This window comes from Polychytrium aggregatum (genome assembly GCF_025602895.1).
Source record: "Polychytrium aggregatum strain JEL109 chromosome Unknown BJ171scaffold_296, whole genome shotgun sequence".
Taxonomy (NCBI): Eukaryota; Fungi; Chytridiomycota; class Chytridiomycetes; order Polychytriales; genus Polychytrium; species Polychytrium aggregatum.
The window spans coordinates 1-16,883 of NW_026516498.1; the positions used below are offsets into that span (position 1 = coordinate 1).

At 49.5% G+C, this 16,883-nt stretch overlaps 1 protein-coding gene and 6 non-coding genes across 7 annotated transcripts; 2 read left to right on the forward strand and 5 right to left on the reverse strand.

Annotated features, from left to right (window-relative positions):
* Window positions 1-404: 404 nt before the first annotated feature.
* Window positions 405-1,167, reverse strand: BJ171DRAFT_626618 (uncharacterized protein; the record flags this gene model as incomplete). Its single annotated transcript, XM_053115533.1, has 4 exons — window positions 405-552; window positions 648-819; window positions 896-1,028; window positions 1,116-1,167. 4 exons carry the CDS (start codon window positions 1,165-1,167, stop codon window positions 508-510), a joined length of 402 nt encoding a protein of 133 aa, XP_052961407.1. The 3' UTR covers window positions 405-507.
* A 1,803-nt stretch (window positions 1,168-2,970) lies between these two features.
* BJ171DRAFT_t479 lies at window positions 2,971-3,043 on the reverse strand. Its single transcript has one exon. It is a non-coding gene; the product is annotated as a tRNA-OTHER (tRNA).
* A 7-nt stretch (window positions 3,044-3,050) lies between these two features.
* Window positions 3,051-3,133, reverse strand: BJ171DRAFT_t478. Its single transcript has one exon. It is a non-coding gene; the product is annotated as a tRNA-Leu (tRNA).
* A 3,019-nt stretch (window positions 3,134-6,152) lies between these two features.
* On the reverse strand, window positions 6,153-6,224 carry BJ171DRAFT_t477. The gene has a single exon. It is a non-coding gene; the product is annotated as a tRNA-Met (tRNA).
* Window positions 6,225-6,232: 8 nt separating this feature from the next.
* On the reverse strand, window positions 6,233-6,315 carry BJ171DRAFT_t476. The gene has a single exon. It is a non-coding gene; the product is annotated as a tRNA-Leu (tRNA).
* Window positions 6,316-10,070: 3,755 nt separating this feature from the next.
* On the forward strand, window positions 10,071-10,153 carry BJ171DRAFT_t468. The gene has a single exon. It is a non-coding gene; the product is annotated as a tRNA-Leu (tRNA).
* An 8-nt stretch (window positions 10,154-10,161) lies between these two features.
* On the forward strand, window positions 10,162-10,233 carry BJ171DRAFT_t469. Its single transcript has one exon. It is a non-coding gene; the product is annotated as a tRNA-Met (tRNA).
* The last annotated feature ends 6,650 nt before the right edge of the window (window positions 10,234-16,883 follow it).

The window sequence follows — 16,883 nt, forward strand, 5'->3', positions numbered from 1 at the left end:
CTCTTGAGAGGAAGGTACTTGGCATGGACGGAGAAACGGGATCGAAACAACTTCAGGAAATAGGGGAGTCCCTGGGGTGCAATGGCTGATCCGGCCCTGTTGAGCCAGTCATCGACAGGTTTGAGTGCCGGAAGCGCGATACGGTCGACCGCCCTGCCCAGATCGATGAAGAGATCAACGGGAGCCTTGCTGGTCAAGTAGCGGACAGATTGATGGGCCCCTCCTGGGCATCGACGAGGTAAGCTTCCATGTGAGATATTTTACGAAGCCGGTTACAAGCAGCGAGCGACGCAGACTCGAGGGGGGGCAACGACGAAGACGGCTGATATAGCAGCGCGATGAGGGCGAAAACCGCCAGGACAGAGGCGGGTTGGGGCAGCCAAAAAAAAAAAATCTACGTGTGACAAGGCGGCGGGTGCAAGTTGGTGATCTGGAGATGAGAGCCGGAGTCATTGGAGGCAAGGGCCCCAAGGATCTATGGACGACGATGGCTGTGGCCTTCGCTGGTCAACTCGGAGAACTCGACGGGACACCAAGGTTCTCGAGACGGGACTAGAAAGTGGGACAGGATCAGTTGGATGAGAGGGGCATCATCTTCAGTCCGAAGCAACACGGACTCTGAAACCGAGCGGCGAGGCGGCACTTACAGACTGGTCTGAGGAGCAACTGGCTTGTCGAATCGCTTTGCGCAAATCGTCGTGAGCCTTCATGTCAAAGGGTGAGCTCGCGAAGAGCTGGAGCTCGCGCATAAAGATTGGAGCGGCATCATGGAGAAAGGGACGAAGGGCGTCGAGCGATGCAGATGATTCGATGGAATGCCTGGACACAGAAGAATTGAATGATTTGTTCCGAGGAAAACGACGATGGTAGAGCGTCATGCTCACACGGAACCTACGCTTTGATTATTCCAAGCACAAGCTCGGTAACAAAATCGACGCTTTCCGATTCGAGGAGAATCTTCAAGTCCCGCCGAATCCACGGTCTGAGTCGGGCAAGGAGCGGAGGCGACTTCTCCAAAGCCTTGGGGGCTAAATGAGTCATAAAATCGGAGAATGTTTCCAACAATAAGAACATCGGCGGAAGACAGCGACGAGGACAGGGTGATGAGCACATACTCGAGTCGCGAAGCTTGCGACCCGTCGCGGATATGATGTCGGGTGGAGCCATCTCTTTATCGTCATATATGCGTCGTCGATAGCATGACGGGTCGTTGATGGACGACTGGCCATTGATGAGGGTCGGAGGGAATGCATGCGAACGGCCAATAGGAGGACGTCGTGGCCGATAAGGAGAAGATCGAATGCGTGGACGTTCCAGATCCGGAAAGACTTGCTGAAGTGGGGAGAGAGTTGTGAGAAATGAAGCACACGAAAGAACACAGATATGACTGATCCACAGAAGTTGCGAGTTGACGCACCCGAAGATAGGAACTAGAGGACTGGATGTTGTAGAGAATAGCCACAATACTCTGCTTGCAGAGGGGGCAACAGCGCGGCGTTCGTCGGGCCCAAGTGACGATGCAGAAATAGCAGAATGAATCTGAGAACACGGAGGGTTAAACAGATGAAGCCAAAAGACAGTCATGAATGAGACGGAAAAACACTTACGAAAGCAGGGATCGACAAAGGCCAAATTGTCAACCGGATGAAGACAAATGGGACATTCGGCAGGAAATGAAGGTGAGGCATTGGGGACTTCGATCATTGGAATTTCCGCTGTGTGAGCGGAGGAGTCGGACGAATCAAGGGAGGGCAGGGAGGCATACTGTCGGGGAAGGGTGTGGAGCAAGGGAATCGGAGGAGAGGTGCTGGGATACAAGGGCCTCGACTCTGACGACGGAGATGCAGACGGAGATGGAGATATGGATGGAGATATGGATGGAGATGGAGATGGAGATATGGATGGAGATGGAGATGGGATGGAGATGGAGATGGAGATATGGATGGCGAGCCCGACATTATGACCACTGTTGGGAGCAAGATCGATTTTGGAAGTGCAGATGAGAGCGCTGAGACACAGGGACAAGTCTTTGGCAGGAGAAGCGGTCAGAGAAAGCAGGACAGGGATGACCGAAGAGCTCGGCACACGGCGAGGTGATTGCTACAGGATAGCCACCAGACCGATGATGTTTGGGTGAGATTGGGACTCAATCGACATGGTCGCGGTTGAATAAAGACGAGAGGATATGACCACAAGGATACAGATATGCAAGTGTAAAGGCCAAACCAGAGAGAATGGGTCGATGCGAGAGCGACTCCATGTCGGAGATGCCGGCTCGAATAAACTGGGCAAGGCCGGGGATTTGGACAGTGAAAGTTGGCAACGGCAGCCGATCTGGCTAAGACAAAGGGTCGATCCAATGGGCCAAAAGCGATTGCGTACCGACCAAATCTGCTTCAGATTGAAAGGCCAGCAGGCTGGAGCGGGTGTCGGAGGGACGAGCAACGGCAGCCAGAGGAGAGCGACGAAGGGCAAAGATCGACAGGCGGATTGGAGCACCGACAGGTCAGCCCAAACAGGCAAGGGATGAGACGGAGCACAGAGCCCAACGGCGCAGAATCCACGGCTGCTTGCCCGAGGCCGTAGTGGGCCGCGTGGGCCATGCAGCTCAGACCAACAAACTGACAGGATCAAAATTGCCAAGAGTGAAGCATAGACGTGATGTTGGTATGAAGCCGACGAGATGTAGAGAGCAGATCGAGAAATACTCGAAGGCTGACGATCGAAGCGGTGACGGAGCAGTTTGCCGAGATTGAGGCCACAAGCACACCAGCAGACGACAGTACCAACATCACAGGACGGCGCCGGACAGCAGCTCGTTGTGGATAGAGAAGGCTCGAAGCGAGGGGACAAAAACAAAAACAAAAAATGACGATGATCCACAGAAGAGCCAGCACACTGGGATGAGAGTACAAATGACGGACCACGGGAAGGAGAGTGGGAAGCGGGAAATGGAAGCAAAAAAAAGGCTAGCATCGGGAGGTTTCGATCCTCCGACCTCAGGGTTATGAAGCCCCGCGCGCTTCCACTGCGCTACGATGCTGAAGTATTGACGAGAGTGGGATTCGAACCCACGCCTCCGGGGAGATCACGGCCTTAACGTGACGCCTTAGACCAACTCGGCCATCTCGCCTTGATTTCGATCAACAATATATACAATATCATCCCAATTCTATCGATCCAGTTTCCATAGAACCATAGGCTCTGTCACTCATATAACAGCTCAGCCCTATGGCCGCTCCGAACCTGTTTTTATCAATATATTGTATTCTGTCTCTGCGGCCGTATTATATTTATCAGTTCCCCGTGGTTTTCCGCATTTCGACACATTTTTGGACTATTTGAGTGGCCCACGGGGTCCCACCCCCGGAAGATTTGCTGGGTCGGACTGTCCATTCAGCGAGTCCCTATTTCAGGTCGTGAAAATATGTTTCATATTAGTTGGCAGGACTATTAGGGCCTGCTACATGATGAGTTTCTCGCTTTCTAGCTTGTAAATCTTTCCTGGTGTGTATCAGAACAATGGGCCTGACACCTTCGGTCTCGAACTTGATCCGTCAAATAATATTTTCTATGGCTCCCGCTTGGGTCGTTCAAGGCTTCATCCTCATCTATGCAAGCCGGTGCGTGTTATCGGCCGATTTCTACCTCGATTTTGCCGTTGTATCTCTGTTTTAGTGCAGATATGATATAAACTGTGAAATATCCGAGAAAACCTCTGTCCTCGACCATACTGTTCCGATGTATAGTCTGCGTGGAATGGTTTGGTCCGAACTTGATTCAGATTCTCTCCGTTTTGTTCTCAGCGCGAATGAGTACATCGACTGATTTCCGTGCTTGGATAATGACTGTGCATTAGGGGTCAGCATGAATGGTTTGACCGATCGGATTTGTGGGATCCGTGGTCGAATCACTGTCCTTGTAGAAGGTTATGATCATCAAAAATGCGGCGCTCCTGTACTTACATGAACAGGCCAGGCCTCACTTAACGTCACTGTAGTGGAGAACTTTTCAAAGTATGGTGGGTCCTTGATTGCTGCTGATGAAACAGTAATAAATGCAATCTTCCTGTTGTTATGGGCAGTCCACAGTAGTGGTATGGTGCTTCGTGTGATGTCGCGCGGACTATGCGAGACAGCTGGCTCAGGCAGAATGTCTGTGTCCTGGGGAGCCATCCCGTTTCATTTCCGGGATGGCATCGAGGGCAAAGCCAGATCCCGTCATGAATCACGGGAACATGCGATATGTGATTGTTGGGGACTTGACCGAGGTTTCCGATGGCCAAGCCAGCTTGGACATGCTGGGCGCTGCTTCTCTTCGTCCTGACCACCATTCGTTCGGGGTTTTCTGTAACGGACGGGTACGGAGCTGGGACGGGGACGGTGCCTTGGAGCGAGAAGTATATTCAGACGGATGAAAACAGAAGACTCCTCTTGCTGGGCCTGTCCCGGGGAGGGCGGAGAGTGCCCTTTTATAGGCCCAGCCCAGCAAGAGGACGGGCAGTGTCAGCCTGCCGCGCACATGTGGCGGCGTGCCGGCCGTCACATTTTCCATCGATGCAAAAATACGGTGACATCAATAATAGCGCCAAAATATACTCGAGGAACCCAATTTTATGGGTTTAGGGCTGTATGAATGCAGGTCCGTTTGCTTGTCGGCGTGGTGGTCCGGAAAAGAAAAAGAATATAGACCTCCCATTAGGGGGGGGGGCGGAAACTCGGATTTGTTCCGGTGACCATGTGCCCCAAATATGCTTACTAGCAGCCTCCATAATTTTCAGGTAATGTTTACTTGGACTAAATCAATATCTGGAAGCTGGCGCGCAGCGCCCTCGATTCCGCGTTCAAATTTAATTTGATAATATAGCTTAAGCCTATTCGCGCCAAAATAACACAGAAGTACCGTAATCCTTTCGCGTTTTTAAAGCCATTAACCATGCTGGGGGGACGTTACCCTGTTGATCTGGATTATCCTGAGTGGTTCCCAATATAAAATGACAATTAAAGGATCGGGTTACGCGTGAATACCTTGAAGTTGTACTTTGAAGCTTCATGAGCCGTGCGCGGTGGAGTAATGCGCCTCGAGCATAGTCCCATCATCCTGACGAGTCCACTCAATCTCATAGCAATCTGGTACCAGAGTACCTTAAAATACCACCGATACTACAAACTGAAGATGCGTTTGAGTCTGCGATTCTCCCACGCTTGATCAGCCTGACTGGGTATTTCTTGGGTCACGGGTTGATCAAAGATCGGCTGGCAATATCTTGTCTAGCTCGAGCATCATCGCTCCGATGGGTTGATGCGACACCTGTTCATAGAAGACTATTCTGTCGAATATGGAAAACCCAAGTAACCTGAACAACAGATTGATATATAAAACATATTGAGATTGGACCGAGTGCTGAACCAGTCGACATTCAGCTCAAGCTTTGACGACTTTGGTCGAAGCCTTACTCCCAAAGCAGCCTGTCACTAGCCTAGATAACACAACAGCGCGTGGTTAAATGATTGTGTAGGGCACTGAAAAATATAATGTAGGAGTAGTGATTGCCAGATTATAGACATAGGCCGAACGCATTAAAAACAGAGGTACGATGTGCTTGCTAGGCTGATTCTCTACGTATTCTGATTAGGAACTAATTCGATCGCGCGATCGCAATCTTGAGCCTCCACAACTTCGATATTTATCGAGTCTATCAATTTTTTGATGTCAAAAATCTAATGAATAACTGGGCAAGTCATTTCATTCACTGTCAGCTCGACTGACCGATTTTTAAGCCATATTGATAGTTCGGGAACTATTTTTTGTTTTCATGAAGGTATTGCTGCGAATATTTTCCCGGCTGCTCATCTGCCCCGGTGGAGTTCGCGGTCAGCAAACGGAATCAAAACGAAAATATGATTAGATAAAGCATCTATAAAATATCTGATGAATGATGAGATAGTCAGAATATGTCGATGTCCATATTCAAAAACATATGATTTGCTGTTCGGTTCGGAAGCGTACTTCATCGTCCAGTCGTCAAATTCTGAATAATTACAATATGGGGTGTCTGAATGAGGATTTTTATTAAACCCATCCCAGGACAGCAAAAGTATCGATAAAATTGATGCAATCGAGTAGTGGAAGAGAAAAATAGCAAAAAAGGCTAGCATCGGGAGGTTTCGATCCTCCGACCTCAGGGTTATGAGCCCCGCGCGCTTCCACTGCGCTACGATGCTGAAGCAAGTGACGAGAGTGGGATTCGAACCCACGCCTCCGGAGAGATCACGGCCTTAACGTGACGCCTTAGACCAACTCGGCCATCTCGCCTTGAGATCGTTTAAAAAAATTAAAAATATAAACTATTTGATAATACCAGATCAAGCCTCCCCCGATCACACATTTGCTTTCGCTGTCGTGCACAAGTCGTTGGGGTCTCACAAACTGTAGACCCCAGTATTTCATTCTAAGCAAATATTATAAAATGTTACAGATTATCGCAGCAAATTCCTCAGAGTGTTTTCTATGGCTTACATAGAACCGATGTTGCTGTGATGAGGCTTCTGCATCCATATTACGTAATTTATTAATAGTATATTTATTTTCATATTCCCAAAGGGCGGAAGCAAGTATGCAAGCCATCAATGTCTACGTGACACTTGAGAAATCAATTTTTCGATGGAACTAACTTCGGTAGCCACATAGAGAGCTTACAGGCATCTCCACAGGAAGGTTTCTGGCTCACGCCAGATTCAGCTGAGTTATTCTGAACAAAGAATTGAACTTGGTTCCCAGAGCTTTCGCTACTGGGTGGGTGTGGCTTAATCCCTATTACGTGTGTGTGTATAGAAGTTTTTATGCGGATAAAAAGAATCTCTCGCATAATAAAAAATATACCAACAGAAAGTACATACATAGAGCACACATTGTTTCTGTATTCCTCCTGTACATACTATTCTCAGCATCAGGACAAGAACAGGCGTTCCCATCAAAAAGGCAATGACTATGCGCCTCTACGAAAAGGAAGGAAATCAAGCAAGGTAATGTCGATCGCAGGCACCTACAAATGGGATGGAGACCCTGTCCTGACCGCGCGGATGCCAGTGATATCAGCCGCTCAAGCCCGAAGAATGTTCCTCTGGCGGGTCAGAGGTTTCCCTCCCAAACCTGGTGGAGCGCGCATAAAGCCTGGACCCAATAGTCCCAAAGTCCCCGTGAACAGGAAACATGCGTCGGAATGTGTCCGAGCCAAGAACCGTCTCGAGCAGTATGTACACCCTGCGAGGATCTCCGAAGGCGTCACTTACATCGGGCTTGCAACCGGCGCACTCCCCAAACTGGCTCAAGTGCCCGCAAGACCAGTCACCATCGACCAGGAAAACTGAGCAAATGGTGTGCCAGTCGCGAACGAATCCTCAACAACAGACCAGCGATCTGGCTGAATGTCGTGGCGGTGTTGGGTGACATCGCAGCTCAGTGTCTGTTGTGGACGCCAATCATTCGTATGCGCCAATCGGTCGTATGAGCCATGCACGACAATAGGGGCCTGAGGAAACAGTTTCACAGGCATATGTCAGCACATGTCAGCACATGGAGGTCGGAGCTGCAGATTCCAAACTGTCACTGGATGGATGAGTTAGGCAAAGCTTGACATCGCCGCCCCTCCGCAAACAGCTCCCCAAGAGACAGGGAGCTGCAGTGGTGGTTGTAAAATGTCCTGGTTAGTAAGACCAACACCCAGTGCCAGAGCCCGCCAGGGACGCTAAGGCAAGTCTTAATAAAGACCCACCCATTGACTATTCTCAGCATCAGATTCCGAATCTAATTTCTCAAGCAGGGTCGAAATGTAGTAATGCCAAAAGTAGTTTAAACGTCCTCGCCAAGCGTTAATTGGCTAGTTAATTTGAAAAGTAAAATAAAAGATACAAGCTGACCATGAAAGAGGAACTCGATTGGTGTGGAGAAATGCGGGTAAATTGTAATAATTTTGGGCAATGTGTGGAAAGTCGCTGTTTCACTATCCAGCCTGGTGAGTTATATTACATAAGCTTCCCGATAAGCCTCTCTCTTCACCATTCTTTCAAACCCAAGTAGTTTGCCTAAATCAAGGAGTAGTACTACCTTAAGTAGATATTTGATCGAAGCCTTGGGTATTTATGCATTAGTAAAAAGCAGTCATAAATCGATACTTTGTCAGTATCGGTATAGAAGCAGTTCAGAAAATTAAAATTAAAATTAAGCGCAATATTCCACCATAAGAAGCCAAAGTGCAGTTTGTGAGCTCTGAGTCAGGAGTGTTTGAAGGTCGGTTTTAACATTGATATGTGCCCTTTTTGCGTGTCAATATTTATTCATACACTTCTGATTTTGTGTAAAATCGTATTTACATGTGTATTGTGTTGTATTGCATTTATTTATGTACTGAACATACTGCAGCTTTACAGATCTCAATATGATATGCAGTATACTGATAACCATAGGACGCCGAATGTTCGAGGCTTATATAAATTGGTAATTACTGAAGATCATAAGCCGATCCCCGCTTGAATGATCATCGTCGCAGCTACGCAGATCAGTTTTAAATGGTGGTATCCCACCAAAAATTAGTTCACCCACAATGTGTCTTGTGCAAGGACTCGGACTGCGACTGAGTGGTATTCCATTGACCTTGGCGGAAATATCTTTTTGATAAATCGATACGAAAGCTAGAAACTGGACACGGAAGAGTGTAATAATATATTTGATTTGCGACTGTATGTGTTACAACCCTAAGCCACACCTGCCTGGAACCCAGGCCATGTGTTCTCCTTGCTTGCCTCTCCTATATAGCCTTCGACCCTCCGAGCCCCTTGTCTCCCCTGTCCTTCGTTATCTTGTTGTTCTCGCCAATATACGTATCTTCACGGTGACTACAGGCCTTAGGTTACCCCTCCCCTCCGCCAGAGTCCACGTAACAGTATGGGGATATTGTTCTGAGTAGACGATGTTTCAAATGGGATAGAATGTGTCCGATAAATTTTGGTGAATGAAAATCGACTTGAACAGAGGGTATATTACCAATTGCGTCGAAATCGTCATTGGGAACAACAGAGTGTTTATTAATAACGCAAGAGGCGACGAGGTGATGGGTGATCTTTGTTGCCAGTCCTAACTGGTGCAAACGGCAGGAAGACAGATATCAAAAGCTGAGCCTGGATGGGGTCGTGAGGCATACAGGCGCTCGAGATGAGGCAGGTATATGACGACTACAGGCGAGTCTTCCCTCAAATACCCGTGAACAGGAAACATGCGTCGGAATATGTCCGAGCCGACGACCGTCTTGACAAGTACGTACACCCCACGACGATTCGCGAAGGCATCACGTACATCGGGCTTGCAACCGGCACACCCCCCAAGCTGGCTCGAGTGCCCGCAAGACCAGTCACCATCGACCAGGAAAACTGAGCAAATGGTGTGCCAGTCGCGAACGAATCCTCAACAACAGACCAGCGATCTGGCTGAATGTCGTGGCGGTGTTGGGTGACATCGCAGCTCAGTGTCTGTTGTGGACGCCAATCATTCGTATGCGCCAATCGGTCGTATGAGCCATGCACGACAATAGGGGCCTGAGGAAACAGTTTCACAGGCATATGTCAGCACATGTCAGCACATGGAAGTTAGAGTTGCAGATTCCAAACTCTCACTGGACGGATGAGTTAGGCAAAGCTTGACATCGCCGCCCCTCCGCAAACAGCTCCCCAAGAGACAGGGAGCTGCAGTGATGATTATAAACTGTCCTGGTTAGTAAGGCCAGTGCCAGTGCCAGTGCCTGGAAAGGCATTTGGATCGACACTTATTATATATTGATTGGGCTGAATTGTTTGGGATGTTGCGGATACGCTTCAGCATATACGGAAGCTCAAAGGATTTGAACTTGGGGGGGGGGTGCTGTCCAAAGAAACACAGGGTGAAAAATGAAAGATGAAAGTGTGATGCACGAGAGCTTGAAAATAGAAAGTCACGCGCGGTGAGCACTGGGGTGATGGTGGCGGTCTTCTGTAGATTTTATAATGTTTATATATTTATTTTACTGTAATAGCAAACAAGGCGAGATGGCCGAGTTGGTCTAAGGCGTCACGTTAAGGCCGTGATCTCTCCGGAGGCGTGGGTTCGAATCCCACTCTCGTCAATTACTTCAGCATCGTAGCGCAGTGGAAGCGCGCGGGGCTCATAACCCTGAGGTCGGAGGATCGAAACCTCCCGATGCTAGCCTTTTTTGCTTCCATTTCCCGCTTCCCACTCTCCTTCCCGTGGTCCGTCATTTGTACTCTCATCCCAGTGTGCTAGCTCTTCTGTGGATCATGTCCCTCGCTTCGAGCCTTCTCTTTATCCGCAACGAGCTGCTGTCCGGCGCCGTCCTGTGTTGTTGATACTGTTGCCAGGCGGTGTATTGGTCCGTTTGGTTGACTGGAGAATATGGACAATAGCGAAGCCTCGTCCCAGCAATATTGGATTAATAATACCACACTATATCATATATCACTATCAATTCTTCAATAATATAGATTGGATGCAAAAAGGATTGTCGTTACAACTTTTCGAACCTTTCTTTCGAGGTTTGTTGGGTAATTTGCAGCATGATCTGTTCGACTCGAGCCGGGGGGACTGGGAGGACTGGAAACCCATGGTTAGGTTTATAAGCCATATAAAATAAAAGCGAAGAAAAAAAAAAAATAATAATAATAATAATAATAATAATAATAATAATAATAATAATAATAATAATAATAATAATAATAATACTAATAATAATAATAATAATAATAATAATAATAATAATAATAATAATAATAATAATAATAATAATAATAATAATAATAATAATAATAATAATAATAATAATAATAATAATAACTGATACATAAAATGTTTATGTAATTCTAGAATTATGAAATCCAAATGACTGCACTAATCCTAGTTGATTAATATGTTCGGTGATAAAGCCTGTGATGTAATAATGGCTAGATTCAATCCACCCTTGAAAGCTACCCGCTTCTTGCCTTGGCTAAAGCTTCCTTTCGGTGCAAGTGCATGAATAAGCGGTCGTTCTTCAGTTTAATTGTTTCTACTGGTCGTCATCGTGTTGCCATCCAAGAGGCCCAGCGATGCTCAGCGGTCTAAAGGATGCAGACGCTGGCTGATTAGCGTCGTTCCCATGGGGAGCGAGAGGATAAGATCCCAATCATCCTGAAGAGCCCATATTGCCCGCTTGACGTCCCAGGTGTACTCGGTGGAGTAAGCACCATCTGCTCTCTGCCCTGGCAATAATGCAAGCGACAGAAAGGCTCAGCAGATTCTAGCGTTTGGTGGCGCCGGATACGAACTACACATTCAAGGCACCTCCGTCCTGTTTACACGGGCATTCTTCGGACGAGGGCCGCACAGCCACCCACCTCCCACAAATAGATTTCTTTCCTTCGTTCATGTTAATCCTCTCTTCAATCTTCTCAGTAGAGTTCAATATCTTTCCTCGATCATCTCAATTCGATAGGTTCATCCTGCACTTGTTATTTTCTCTGTTTCAAGTAATCATTCCCACATCGCTTACTGTCACCGCGTTTTCTCAACCAGCATCCACACATCGCTCCGCTTCCTATCGAATCCATTCATCTCGTAAAATGGATTGTCATACGCTCTCTTGGCGCATTCCAATCGTGTGTACTTGTCTCAACCCCAATATCCCTTGCCGCAGGTCCCACCACTAAGTTTCAGTTTGGTATCTTGGGCAAGTCTCTCTTTGATTGTCACTCTTCCACTTCGTACTCTGCTTTCTTGTCAACTGAGCTTTACATATCTGCTCATATCCATGGGCTATGTTGCAGCTATCCATAATTACAATCCCCTCTCCGGAAAAGTGGCTGAAGCTGAGTCGCCGATGCGAGTTGAAGTGTCCTCGTCTCCTGGCGCACACGACTTTTTACTTCCAACTTTATTTGAATTTGCTGAAAGGAATATGAAAGTAAAACAAAGCTACGACGGAGGACGAATATCTAATGGACTCCCAACAGCAAACTTTTGCACGCTCGTTTGGGATAAGAGGATTTTGGTGAGGTGAAATCCTCTCTTTCTAATTGCAACGGGATGCCGAATAATCGAGAGAGGGGGGGGAGTGAGACTTGGTAACTATGCTCAATACAGCACAGGTCTTTGTTCTTCAATGCCGGCCTGTTCGCCCAAAGATGCTCACTTTCGGGGAACTCTTCTTCTTTGATGTCGGAAGAAGGGTTTTGAGGAGCAGGCAGAATTTAGCATGGTAAAGGTAACTAAGACACTTTCGAGTGACCTGCACCGCGCGCGGGCTTGGAGTCGGGTAAATGGCTTGAGTATTTCTGTTGTCGATCTTGAATGACATATCCATCATAATATGCATCAAGGGAAGAGTGCGTTTGTTTCAAGTGATGTGTTTTCGACCAACAATGTTTTGAACTGCTCGCGAGTTTCGAATAGAACACGCCACCCGTGGGCGTTGACGATTTCGAATAGTTGGTTTCGGTGATGACGCTTTGCAGTGATATATATCATGGGAGGCGGGTGATATAAGGCGATAAAAGGTATTGGGGCGGGTATCGAGCGTGTTAGCGACAAGTGGCGATTCATCAAATTTCACCTTTGGACCCCCACTCAGTGTTTCTCGGCACCGGTATCTTCCATATCCACATGTCTATCTGCCAATCACAGCGGTTCGCTTCTCCCGTGCATTTCTCGCCCAGCCAATTCTCACCTGTTACTCAGAGTCGCTGACATGGAACACAAATTTGGACAAAGCCTCCTCCGAGCCAGCAATCTCGGCAACCACCTTGGCGACATGGTCGACGGGATCCATGGTCATCGTGACGGGAGTGGCGTGCGAGGGAGCAATACCGAGTTGAATGCATCCCTTAACATACCGCCAGATGTAGTCGTCCGAGTTACTCACTGATGATAAAGTGGGTGAATGCGAGTGAGTGTGGGTGATTACAAGAGGCTTTGGTCAAATCCCTTCCCTCAGAGTGGTTTCGATACGTGGGCTGCGTCCTGGGGATTCGGCGCATGCGGCTCCACCACATCACATCACACCACACTGCTTCCACACCACACTCAACTCACCTCCGTACTGGCTGTCGCCGACGATACCGGCTGGGCGGATGATGGTCACCGGCACTCCCCTCGATCGTGCCTTGTTGACCAGCTGCTCAGAGACCCACTTGGTCTGGCCATACCCGCAGAGATGTTCCAGGCCGAGTAGATCTTCTCCTCGAGCGGCTTGTCTGCCTTCTTGGCCATCGGGATGGTGCCGATGGTCGAGATGTAGTGCAACACCTTGAGGTGATGAGTTGTGGCCAGTTGCAATGCCGTTGCCGTTGCTGTGGACATTGGGTCCCTTGAGTCGCTCGTAGTCATACAGCCAGTGGACCTCGGCGCCGTTGTGGACAATCATGTCGGTCTCCTCGCTGATCTCCTTCCATCGCTCGTCCGAGAGTCCCCACTTGTCCTGCGACAGGTTGCCGCACAGTCCAACGAGTCGAGACTTGAGGTTGTGGTCAAGAAAGGCTCTCTGGCTCGGATCGAGGACCAGCTTCTGAGCCGTGCTGATGATGCGCTCGACAGCCACCTGCTCGGTCGGAGCCCGCACGAGGCAGTAGATCTTGGCCTGAGGGAACTTGTGGGCCAGCTCAAAGATCAGGAATGCTCCGAGGAAGCCAGTGGCACCGGTCAGGACGATGCCGCGAGGGTCCTTGGGATAGACAAACGGAGGGAGACCCTCGGCGTCACACTCGCATCGTCGAGCTTGGCGGCCTTCGGCAGCCAGATGGACGGTCGGGGGAATCAGGGGCTTGTTGTCGAGGATGTCGACAACCAGCTGGGCGACATCAGTCGGTGTCATCCGTTCGACAGCAAGATAAGTGGCGAGATTTCGACACTGAACTCGTCCTTGATGGCGAGGGCCAGACGGCCGACACTCAGGCGAGTCAAAGCCGACACCGCCGATGTAGTAGTTGCGGCCGTCCAATGCTTCGATATCGAGAATCTGGCTTCCAAGGCGAGAAATCTTTGTGCGATGCGAGATAGTGCCGTGCGATTGACATCCAGGATTGGATACGAGACAGACATGCCGTAGTGATCAGCTCGCTCCGCGATACGCTTCAGTTTCTTGAGGTCGCGTTTTCCGGATTCGTTTGAAAGGAACCTCACTCAGCTCGAAGCAGTTGTGGATCGGGAACTTGGCGACATTTTTAAGAGCAAACAGATCCTCAGTCATTTGAAGAATCTCCCCGGGACTCAGCACCGGATTGGATCCCTTTCGAGGAACATAAAGCATGACAATCTTCTTCTCAGAAGTCTGGACCAGGGCACAATTCCGCCAGGACCCCTCCCATATGCTGGTTCGCCAGTTTCTTCGAGTGCGTTGAGGTCGACGTAAACACCGTTGACCTTGATCTTCTGGCCGAATCTGAGTTCAACATAATTGTGATCAGGGCGACGGCCTGGTCAGTAATGTTCAAGCCGATACGCCTTCCAGTATCAAGGATGCCATCGTTGGCAGCACTTGTCCTAAGAAACAATGTGGCACAAACCTTCCGATGACGGTTAAATTCTCGGTCGCCCTTCATTTCGACCCAGTCCATGGTGCAGACACGGGCGAGCCGTCCTCGAGGAAGCCAAAGGATGCCAGCTTGTCATTGGGGATCAGAATTCGCAAAAGTTGGGGTGGTTCTTGATGGGGTCGTCCTTGTCACCGCCAAAACCAGGATTCCACTACAAGATACTCGCTGATCCACTGTGTTGCCCTCCTCATCGAAGAGGAGACAGCGGACACCAGGCTTTTAGCAACTTATAGACAAGTTGCGAAGGTGTCTCCTCTGATGGCTGAATGATGCATGAGGATACAGCGTTGATGACACTGGTCTAGAGGGGAGGGGGAGACCCGTTAGCTCAGATAGCCACACGCCGCCTAGCTACGCAAATCGACGTACCTCACTGGAGCCGTAGGAGCATCTGATGATGGCATTTGGACACAACTTCCTTGCTCGATGAACCACCGAAATGGGAATAAGCTCGGACGCGAAATTCACCCGCTTGGTTTTGTCCCAACAGGGGGTCTTGTCCTTGGTGCTTGCCACATTGAAAACCATTTTGACGAAAGATGGAGGCTGGATTTGGGATCGCGGGTGAGTGCGCGGCTATCGATCACCGTGGGTCATACAAACCAACTCACCGATATCACAATGTCGAGGCCTCTATCCAGCAGGCCAATAACGCTCCGAGCTTTATCCATTGGATTAGGTGTCGGCTTTGGGAACCAAACCGATCCTTTGGTGTTGAACACCAAGACCAGGGATGCCATGGATGCCGAAAACGACGGTGCCTGGAACACAGCTATGCTTCCGTAGGGCACACCAACTGCGGGCCGGCTCGTCTGGCAGAATCGATGGGAGACCTGATAGCTGTTGGATTGAATCGAAGGGTTGTAAGCTCAGCGCCGCTGCCGATGTGAACGCTTCGCGAGACGCACAAATGAAACTCACGTCTTTGGAATTCCTACGAGACATCAAAGGTAAGAGAACCATTTCATTAGGTACAAGATCTTCACACTCTTACGGTAAAGAGCGGGAGACTTGCCTGTCGTGCCAGAGGTGCTGAGGTATCCAATGTATTCATCGAACGACTCGCAGGCACTCGTGGAAGGTGTGGGGACGACCCCTTCAAAAGCCAGGCTGGCGGCATCGATTGGCTGTAGACCTTCGATTCGACCAGGCTTGTTGAGACGGTAGAGCACGTACTTGATATTGAGCCTTGGGAAGGCACGGGTGATACGGTTATAATGGAGTCCATATCGCCTGACGGCTGCTGGAGGGCTTACCTCTGACAGAGACTCTTGCGGGGCTGTTGCAGGCCAATTCAATCCGAATTGCGATCATTTTCCTGTATCAACCAAGATTCAAGGTTTAGCTTGATGAGCACATCCAGTGCGCTGTCACAGCCAGATCTCCAGATATCATTGAATACCGACTTGCCGAGAATCCAGAGGGCAAACGAATAGATGACCCAGTGCGCTTCGGGTTCGCAAAACAGCGCGACGGTGTCGTGGCCAGGGTCATCCCAATCAGGCAAAGCTTTGAGGGCCTGGGCGATGGAATACGATCGATTCCAGAGCTGAAGGTAGCTGAATTTCTCCAGGACGTCGCTCTCGTTGGGTGAGGATGGCAAGAGCGTCGGGTTCATCTTTGGCCATTTGAATAACGGTCTCGAGCGGATGGACCCACGGCCCAAAGGGATCCATCGGAGGGGGCCGCTGTGGTTGGATCAGCATTGGGGAAGCGGCTGCCCCTCTGGAAGGGACGGAAAGTGCATCGGCTTGGGCAGAGCCTTCTCCGAAGCAGCAGCTGAGGATCTTGAACACCATCGTGGCACCGGGGTTCAAGAGCGGGCCGTAAGAAGAGAGACCGCACGAAACTGGAATGAAGAACGGAGAGGAAGGGGAGACAGCAGGTCGAAGGCCAACGGGAGACAGAGAGGCGACGTGCGAAGAACGCAAAGGCACGAGGGCGGCAAATCGGAAACGTGGGTGCCATCGCCGCATTCGCGCCAGCAGACACGTTCAAGTGGCGCGCCTTGAAGACATCTGGTAAGACAATTCGAGCTGGCATTGAACCACGGCAGATGCGGGGCGGAAGGAACAGCAACTGCCGGGGTGTGCGGAGAAAGTGGTTGGACGGCCCTCGTCCGAAGAATGCCCGTGTAAACAGGACGGAGGTGCCTTGAATGTGTAGTTCGTATCCGGCGCCACCAAACGCTAGAATCTGCTGAGCCTTTCTTGTCGCTTGCATATTGCCAGGGCAGAGAGCAGATGGGGGCTTACTCCACCGAGTACACCTGGA